This window comes from Lactuca sativa, chromosome 5 (genome assembly GCF_002870075.4).
Source record: "Lactuca sativa cultivar Salinas chromosome 5, Lsat_Salinas_v11, whole genome shotgun sequence".
NCBI classification, from domain to species: Eukaryota; Viridiplantae; Streptophyta; class Magnoliopsida; order Asterales; family Asteraceae; genus Lactuca; species Lactuca sativa.
The window spans coordinates 193,067,923-193,077,993 of NC_056627.2; the positions used below are offsets into that span (position 1 = coordinate 193,067,923).

At 31.3% G+C, this 10,071-nt stretch overlaps 2 protein-coding genes and 1 long non-coding RNA gene across 3 annotated transcripts; all 3 read left to right on the forward strand.

Annotated features, from left to right (window-relative positions):
- The first annotated feature begins 753 nt into the window (after positions 1-753).
- On the forward strand, positions 754-1,173 carry LOC111904802 (S-protein homolog 5). The gene has a single exon (XM_023900520.1). It carries the CDS (start codon positions 754-756, stop codon positions 1,171-1,173), a length of 420 nt encoding a protein of 139 aa, XP_023756288.1.
- Positions 1,174-1,834: 661 nt separating this feature from the next.
- LOC111904813 (uncharacterized) lies at positions 1,835-3,173 on the forward strand. Its single transcript, XR_002854636.3, has 4 exons — positions 1,835-2,343; positions 2,447-2,612; positions 2,702-2,892; positions 3,048-3,173. It is a non-coding gene; the product is annotated as an uncharacterized LOC111904813 (long non-coding RNA).
- Positions 3,174-3,678: 505 nt separating this feature from the next.
- On the forward strand, positions 3,679-5,374 carry LOC111904815 (uncharacterized). Its single transcript, XM_023900531.3, has 3 exons — positions 3,679-4,338; positions 4,887-4,909; positions 5,110-5,374. Exons 1-3 carry the CDS (start codon positions 4,331-4,333, stop codon positions 5,337-5,339), a joined length of 261 nt encoding a protein of 86 aa, XP_023756299.1. The 5' UTR covers positions 3,679-4,330; the 3' UTR covers positions 5,340-5,374.
- The last annotated feature ends 4,697 nt before the right edge of the window (positions 5,375-10,071 follow it).

Genomic DNA, 10,071 nt, shown 5'->3' on the forward strand with positions numbered 1-10,071 from the left:
TGATTTTCTCGTCTCCAGAAATGTAAAATATCAGTTCGATGGTTAGACTTTAGGTAGGGGTTGTATTGGAGATCTGAATACCCCTTGGATCGTGTAAACACTTTTCGAACTGATATTTCTACCCTATGCTCCGGTTAGAAGAAACTCAGCCTACTTATACATGTAAATGTCTATTTATGTTATTTTACATTGCAATCTAGGTTATTAGCTACTTTTCTTTTTACCAAACACTATTAATTCATAAACTAACTTATCAACTAAAAGCAACTAGCTTTTTAACAACTCTACCAAATATGACCCTAGAATTGAAAACAAAATTGATTTTAGTGAAATTCATAGATTGTTGGTTGGATCAATTAGAAGAAATAGTATTATGTTATTTGGTTAAAAATAATTAGGGGATATCTTCCAAGTTATTTAATTACCTTATTACTAAAATGATTACTAATTCACATTATTGATCAAAATTAAATTTATAATAATTGTGTTCACATTTATATTAGAGATAATCACAAAATGGTTAAAATTTTATTATTTTTTACCAAATATGTCAATCTACCTTTCATTAGGTTTCCCCACAAAAGGCAATGTGTTTATTAGCTTATTTTCTGTTAAATAGTGACGTAATCTACCTACAAGGCAAAATAATAACATGCATGCAATGAGTAATCGATATTGATCATTGAGGATTCAAACACAATATAAATAAAGAGAACTTATACGCTTGAAAGATAGAGAGAAGTCTAGGGAAACATGAGGTCTTCTACAATGTATAACTTATTCATCTTTGCCATCTTAACTTACCCAATTGCTTCAACAGCCTTTTCATGTGCTTTTACTCCAAAATGGAATATTTCCGTTATTAGTGCTGTCCCTGATGATCTCGTTTTTCATATCAAATCAGGAGATGATGATCTTGGGAATCATACCATTCCATTCGTTGGAATTTACAGTTGGGGTTTTTGTGAAAAGGTTGGTGGTGGCACTCTTTTTTATGCTTACTTCTGGTGGGGTTCAAAATTTCAGAGCATAGATTTGTTTGACGGAGCTATTAAAAAAATCTGCTATTTAGGTGGGAGTACTCAACGTTGTTATTGGTTCGTAAAACCTGATGGATTTTATGTAAATCCATACCCAAGTGGAGGTGGGACGTTCATTAAAGGTTGGGGTTAAAAACATATGTAGGTCATGATTTTCTATTGTAGCTTGATATAATATTTGATTAAACTTGATTAATGACACTAGTATGCTATATACCTATTTATTTCTTTTGTCAGCACATCATGTTTAAAAGGGTTCTATGTTAGTTACAATTCAGCAAGTTCACAAGCTCTTTATAACGTTTGTTTGAATAGTTACACTACTAGAAAACAAATGGTTTTGCTACAGGAAAATAGCTACGGAAAATTTCCGTAGGAAATAACCTACACAATACCTACGGAATGAGAAACCCTAATTTGGTAACGAAATCGCTACAAAATAGCTACGGAATAGTTACAGGCGAAAATTCGTAGGTATTCCGTTAGTAATTAGCTACATAATTGCTACGGAATAATGACGGAACTAAATCCGTAAATATTCTGTAGTTAATTCACTACAGATTAGTTATGGACTATCGACGGAAGAGATTGACTACAGAATAGTTATGAAATAATTTTATATTATTATTATTATTATTATTATTATTATACAATATATTAAATTTCTCAGACATTAGCTACAGTATTCTGTAGTCTGTTTTGTCAAATTTAGTACTTCTACTATGATGTACTTGCTGTTGGGGTTTGCCATCTTTTTAGCTCCTTTCTTATGCATTTTGCGTTGGATATTTTTTTTCCTTTTTTTTTTTGGTTCACCTCTCCTCGCTGACGTCCTATTTCGTAGGATACGTGTCTTCTTCCTCGGATCTACTTTCCACGTGTTTCTTTTTTGCTTCTTTCGGATCTTCACCGACTTGCCTTCTGCTCTGTCGTTCTTTTCTTTCTCAGGTAATCTCTCTCCCTTTTTTTGTATTTTCTTTACATTGTGCTCTGTCTTTTACGCATGTCTTTTTTAATGGATATTCGGGCAAAGCGGCCAGCTATATGTTGTTCCTCCTCCTCTGCTCCTCGGTCGCGCAGGTCTAGACGTCTCGATTTCTTTTCTGCCCTTCCTCGATATGTTGATTCTGGTGATTGTAGCTGTGTTTGTGAATTCTGTGGTGCGTATTTTTGGTATCTTGAAAGGGTTGCAATGTTTTCGACACCTGCTCATCCGAGGTATAGTCATTGTTGTCAGGATGGAGGTGTTGTTCTTCCATATCCTCCTGCATTTGACCCCGATTTCGTTGCTCTTTATGAGAATGTAAGTTTTATGAAGGATATTAGGGCATATAATAGCATGTTTTCTATGACTTCTTTTGTTCTTCCTTTTTATCTCACCCTCTCTCCTCTGTTATTTTGTTTAGTGGAGAATCGAAGGGTTCCAGCTTTACCAATCGTTTGTAACAGTGTCGACCAGTGGCGGCATAGGCGCAGGCCAGGGAGTTTTAGTTATCCCAGCCACCTGACGACATCGAAAAACAAGGAAGCACCAACTTTTCCCATTGATCTGCAACCTTCCTGAGGTGAAAGGTACCAATCGGTCCAAACCTCACATGAAAGCTTACATTTTTTTTTGCCAAATACATGTTTACACTTTGAATCCCAACAATGTAATTCAGTTATACTCGATCTATAAAAGAAGGAGAAGCTGCGAATTTGGAGGTAGTGTGATCGATTTTGAGAAGGAAAAAGAGTGTGGCTTGTGCGAATTGGTGATCGAAATCAGAAGAGAGAGAAGAACCTGTTATCGTTTTGATCGATCTTTATGTTTGCTAACAAAAATCCAACTTCCTTGAATTTCACATACCAGGTTAATTTGCTTTTCATTTTCTTGGACCACTTCAACTCTTCTTCTTCTTTCACTTACAAATAAAATTTGTTGGATGTTGTGTTGTCCTTTCATATCGTTTCTAAACTTGATTTACATAAGAGAAAAAGACTAACATAGGATTGGTTTTGAAACAGGGGCAAATCACCAAATTACCCTTGATTACAATTTGTGGAGAAATCTTGATGCATAAATCCACAATGTGACTGGAATCCTACGCTTTGAACGCGAAAACAAAGCTGAAATGCAGTATTAAATATGGGTTTGTCCTTTTCTTCGTTGACTTATTTTTGTTTATGTTACTAAAGTTTAATGATTTTCTATTGAAATTTGTTTTGATACCACATACAGGCATATGGGGTAGCAAAACGGAATTAGGTTGCCTAGCTCAACATTATGATGCTATATACATGACTTCACCTTGATTTGGACCATGGTATTATGAAATTTCCGACTTCTTATATCATTATTTTTGGTTTTCTCATCAATAATATTGCCGACTTCTTTATAAAGATGGTTATGTTAATTTTAATTAAAAGTACTTCAGGTTCATTGCAGGTGTTCACTGCTGAATACTTTCTTATTTGCAAAATCTTGGATATAAGAAGCCATATATAAGCTTCATGGATAGCATAACAATGGGGTTTTGGATTGGTGTATCTGATCATACCCACTACAAAATCATAACACAGGTAAACTTAACATTTTAGCATTAAATATTTAAATCAAAACTCGAAATCATACATTTATGACTTTTTTTCTTTTCTACCAGACGGGTGTTCTTGCAATGCCAAAAAATGGAATTGGATTCTTCCCAAATTTGTGGTTTGCTTATATAGAAGCTAAGAGTCCAGCAGAGTCAAAATTTTAGTGTTAAATTTTTAAATCAAAACTCTAAATAATACATTTTTGACTTTTTTTTCTACCAAATGATTATTTTTGCAATGACAAAAAATGAAATAGGATTGCTTCTATATGTCAGGTTTGCTTATGTAGCAGCTAAGGGTTAAGGATCCAATAATAACTACAAAGTGAAAAGACATAACTACCCTTCTAATATCTATTTATGGTGGGTTCTTATCTTGGTTTGGCTAGTAATGAAGCTTTAAATTAAATAACACACAATCATATTATTCAGACATGTTATTAGCTTCATGTTATCAAAGGTATGACTAAAAAAAAATTAAAGGTATGCATCCAATTTATTAAATAATATACACTTTCTTTTGTCATTTGAATTTTGGTTTGAGCAAAGGCAGAAAACCGGATGAATGTAAGGGAAACCGGAGTTGCATATGGTTAGAGCAAAGCTGGAAAAACAAAAAAAAAAAAACATAAATCAGGAAAATCAATCGGTTGGCAAGTGATATCTTCAAATGACGCCGTTTTTCAGGACAATCAGATTTCGATTAAGGATTTCATGCATTGGTAAAAAGAAATTCTTATGCCCTTTCTAACTTTCTCACATTTGGATATAACCTTATAGATCAAAAGTCCCACAGTCCTATGCTTTTTGCTTAATTGTTTTTCAGTACTTTTTTTCCAACTTCTTTAGTTTGGAAGTTTCAAAATTAATTGTGATTCCTGAAAGGCTGCTCCTTTTTCATTCATCTTTGCCACAAGTTTTGACAAGATTCATTTTTCTCCTTTTTTGACTTTATCCGGTCACAAATATGATTTATTTTCCATGGTTACATCTGATTTTTTTAGTTTAAATCTTTTTTTTTTCCTGTAATTATAGTAAAAATTTTGTGCTATTACCGAATGTTTTTGCAAATTTTGAATCTTTAAATAATTGCCATTGACAGTCCGTTTAGAACTTGAATTATGTTTCTCGAGTCATTCAATTTGCAAGTGGATTTGGAGGAAAAGCTTCCAATTTGGAAAACATTTAAGATTTGATTGTATTTTTTTTTTAAATTTGGGGTTATTAATCATATCGCATAACTCTGATAATTTGTTTATGTTTCTTGCAGCATAAACAATGGTTCATTCACAGGTTAGTTTCACAATCACATATATGAAGCAATTGTTTCTTCATTTTCTTTCATATATATTAACTATATATTCTTTTTACTTGAATGGATTTGACCGGAATTGGAATTCAATTTCATTCTGAACAAGTGTTTGGTTTCAAGAAAGTACAGATAGATTTCAATTTCTAATTTGTAACTAACTAAAATATTTTTTGTTTCAAAGGTGTCCACTTTACTGGGTTGTATCCCATCCGTTGTTGGATAACCAAAAAGGGTTCAATCACATCCATCCAAGCTGTCAATTTCCCTACTGATGATGATTTCACCAATCTCACCCCTGCCATCACTTCAACTCACTTGGATGCCACTATTGTGCTATGCCGACGGGTAAAAGGGTATTTCGGTCATTTTTTCATTTGTTGTCTATTCAGCTTTATGACACTGATGGATTGAATTCTAAAAAATGACTATAGATATTTGACCTTAACATTCACTGAAATATTTGTTTGAAGTTATTGCACAATGAAATGTGCTTATTAAATCTTATTGAAAAGTCTAACAATTTTTTTTCATTGATAACAAATTTCTTATTATTTTGGAGGAAATGTTAAAGTTGACTACCTGTCAAGTGGTATTTGTTGCTTTTACAATTATGCATTGACAAGGAGAAATTTTAGTGAAAAAAAAATGAATCTTTTTCTTTTCTTTATATTTTGTTAATTGGAAATCATGGGGAGTTTGTAAAGTTGGGATGCATCGAGACTTCAACGGTAAACAACAAAGGTTAGATATGGGTGTTTGTATCAAATACCCTTTGACATTGTCACTTATATTTAACTTCCGCATTACTTTCATTATAATAGTATAACATCTTTTCTAAATCGAAACAAATATCCAAAAAACTTCGATCTTGTGACAGAAAAATATGACATGGTAAGACTATTAGATTTGCCAGAGACGACCAAAACCATATACGATGATCTTTGATATTAGCGGCGAATCCGACCCCCGCGAAGCGGGGTTTCCTATCTAGTTATTATTATTATTATTTGAGTCTTACAACTATTTTTTTTTATCCTTTTGTTTTACATATATAAAACACAAACATTTAAAAATAATAATATTTAGTATATCATGTATTTGTTTAATGATGTTAATTGTGGATTAAGAACAAACATAGATAACTTTTTGTTTATTATGTATATAGCTAAGAAACTTATGTAACTGCCATAATAACTTCCAACTTGTAACTTCTGTTAGCAATAACCGTTACTCCATTGAGGCAAGCTTACATCTTCAGCAATAAATATAGAGGGAACTTGTGTGCATGAAAAAAATAGAAAACTCTTCAGAAACATGAGATCTTCTACAATTCATAATTTTTTTGCCTTTATCATTTTAACATACCCAATTGCTTCAATAGCATTTTCATGTCCATTTACTATAAAATGGAATGTTAGCGTTATTAGTGCTCTCCGTGAAGATCTTGTTGTTCACATAAAATCAGGAGATGATGATCTTGGGAACCATACCATTCCATATGTAGGAAATTACTCCTGGTCTTTTTGTCAAAAGGTTGGTGGCCACACTCTTTTTTACGCTTACTTCTGGTGGTGTTCAAAATTTCAGAACTTAGATTTGTTTAACAAGCAATTTCTGACAAATTAATTTTAAATACGGATCCTGAACATTGTTACTGGTTTGTAAAACCTGAAGGGTTTTTTGTAAATAATATTCCAAGTGGAGGTGGGCAGTTCATTAAAGGATGGGACAAAAACAAATATATGTCATGTTTTTCTTATTGTAGCTTGATACAATATATGATAAAAAAAATTTATTGATGACATTAATATGTTATGTATGTGTTTATTTCTTCTGTCAGCACATCTGCAAATGTTTACAAGGACGCTTTATTAGTTACAATTAAGCAAGTTTACAAATAGTTTATAATAAATGTTTGAATAGTAAAACAAATTAGAGATGAAAGTGGGTCCAAACCCGAATCAATTGGAACGGACCCGGACCGAGAAGCCAATATTGAATTGTTTGAAGACTTGAAAACCGGACCGATAATGCGGAACCAGGTTCGGTTTCAGGTATCGGACCAGATATAATGGGTATGGAACCGATTGGCACCAGAAATAGGAAATTGGAATTCAGGCTGAAATGGATCCGAAAACTCGAAAAAATAAGATTGATTTTCTAGTCAGTTTTAACCTAACTAAGTCATTAAATGGTTCATTTCCTTAAATTATATATCTCTCTATACTAATAAAATGAGGCGAATGTCTGTGCGTTGTGCAGAAACATCTATATAGTTGAAATCTTTACAGATATATGTTTTTTTAAATATAACAATAACGTTGTTGTTAAATTTGATATAATAATTTGTATACTAAATTGATATAATTTATTGATTATTTTGAATTATATGATAATATATACATCTATTATAACTAGATAATCTCAACCGTTTGAATGACTTTTACCACGAGTTACTCATGAATAAAATTAAATATAATATATGGTTTAATGTTATTTATAGTTGTTATTGTTAAATAATTTTTTGAAATTTATTTGTTTAACGTTTTAATTTCTATCATTAGAATTATTTAAAACATCAAACATTGTTTTTTTGATTTTAAGGTTAACAATATTATCATTTATATAGAGTTATATTTAACTGTTATTATTGTAAGTTACTTTAAGCTACTTATTTGAAAACTTTTAATGATTATACAAATATCTTGAATATTTTAGTTAAATTGAAATTATAATTCAGATTTTGCATTTAGCAGTACAATTTATCATTTTTAACTATTCACAAAATATTCATTGGGTTGATTAAGTGGAACTGAAATTTATATTTAAGTTGACACTGTAATGTTATTATAAACTAACAATTTATGTATATTGTCCAAACTATTCAAAAGTTATACCTTTAAATTGATAATTGTTTACATACAACAACATTTTAATATAATAAATTAAGTATAATCTGTTAAAAATAAAAAGCATAACTTTATAAGTAGAAGTAAAGATGTTATTTTAATATTGAAATTTAGTTTATTTATGATTACACTTTAGGTTTGATATTTATTTAACCTTATTAACCAACTTATAATCATTATTAGAAAGACATTACAATTTATTAGTTTTAGCTATTTACAAAATATTATTTGGGTTATTTAAGTTAAACTAAAATTTATATTTAAGTTGATCCTGTAATGTTATATTTAAATTTATAATTTAAGTATTTTATACAAATTGTTCAAAAGTTGTAGGTTTAAAATGATAATGGTTTACACTCAACAATATATTAAAACTAATAAATTAAGTATAATATGTTAAAAGTGAAAAAGCATAACTTTATAAGTAGAAGTAACGATATTCTTTTAATATTGAAATTTAGTTTGTATATGATTACACTTTTGTTAAGGTACAAAGTCATGCTTGGATGTAGTGTTTTAGGCTTTTCTCTTTGTATGTGTAAATGGGTTGAGTCTTTCCTATAAATAGGATGTGAGTGACTCCCATTATGTAAGTGAACCATTTGGAGTGTTAGACTAGAGAGAGAAATTGTATACAAACCCATTTGTATAATCTTTCTAGATCTAATAAGAGCTTACAAAGATTTATTTACTCCTTGTGTTCTTGAATTTGTATGATGAATTACTAGATCTTTCGTAATTCCGCACATGCCATCATAATCAACACCACTACAATTGGTATCAGAGCGGGTGTTCTTGATTTGATCAAGAATTGATCCTTGATGGCTATTTTGATTTGGTTAGATGGGTTAACGATGCGACGTCTTCTCATCCATGGTTCGCATTTATGTTTCCCGTGTGAAGAATTTGTTTGACGTGCCAAGTATATTTTACTGGTTAGTGAATTGGGGAAGAAAACAGAAGTTTCGAAAAGAGTCCCTGCAGTTTCGTAATATTGGCAGTTTATACCCAACTTCGCATATGGGTAATATAAGCTGAGAAATTGTAGAATTTTCAGTTCTGGTCCCTACAGTTTGTGCGAATTTACGCTTTATGCCCGGTTTCGCAAATGGGCTAGAGTTTCGCATATTTGACTGGTTTAGCGTAACGGGTCCCTGCAAGTTTCAGAAAATGACAATTTCAACCCGGTTTTTGAAAAATCTTACAACTTTCACCCAAAAAGTCAAAAATTTTCATAAATTGGAAATTTTTTGTAGCTTTTTCGTGATTGTTTTTCCGTGCAAGATTTTTGGTGATTCATTTTTGGTACACATCAAGGGGAGCATCGTGAAGACTATTCCTCAGATGCTTCTCATCCTTAGTGGATTTTATAATCATTTTTTGATTATAAAAAGGGGGAGAATGATGGGTATTCGAAGCTTCTCGGGTTTGTCAAATATTCATTTGTGGATTTGAAGACCGGTGTTACTTCGAGGGGGAGTTTGGTCTTGATCGCGCTAGCTCGTTGGAGATTAAAGCCGGACATCCAATCCTAACTTTGATGGGGAGAATGTTAAGGTGCAAAGTCATGCTTGGATGTAGTGTTTTAGGCTTTCCTGTTTGTATGTGTGAATGGGTTGAGTCTTTCCTATAAATAGGAAGTGAGTGACTCCCATTATGTAAGTGAACCATTTGGAGTGTTAGACTAGAGGGAGAAATTGTATACAAACCCATTTGTATAGTCTTTCTAGATCTAATATGAGCTTACAAAGATTTATTTACTCCTTGTGTTCTTGAATTTGTATGATGAATTACTAGATCTTTCCTAATTCCGCACATGCCATCATAATCAACACCACTACAACTTTATGTTTGATATTTATTTAATCTTATTAACCAACTTATAACCATTATTAAGAAGAAATTGAAAACTCAAAGGAATTTCAAATGAATGTGGTGAAAGGAATAATGCATGGGAGTTTCAAATGAATGTGATGAAAGAAAAAATGCTAGCTTTATAAGATATATAGATAGATATAGATATAAATATAAATATATAGATAATAGTTTTTTTGTCATGTGTCATGTACCTTATTAAATATTTTAATTAATGTCATGTCACTTATTAATTTATTGATTCTCCATTTCAAATTTGAAATTTTAAATATCTCACTCTAATTACATTAAGTTAATAACATTAGAATGAAAAATAAAATAAAATTAATAAAGATTATAAGGTGATATAAATTCACAAA

Bases quoted from the DNA above. Each gene is read 5' to 3' on its own strand.
- LOC111904802 (XM_023900520.1), top strand. From the start codon at position 754: ATGAGGTCTTCTACAATGTATAACTTATTCATCTTTGCCATCTTAACT.
- LOC111904815 (XM_023900531.3), top strand. The intron at 4,910-5,109 runs GTTAGTTTCACA...TTTGTTTCAAAG, and splicing joins AAACAATGGTTCATTCACAG to GTGTCCACTTTACTGGGTTG.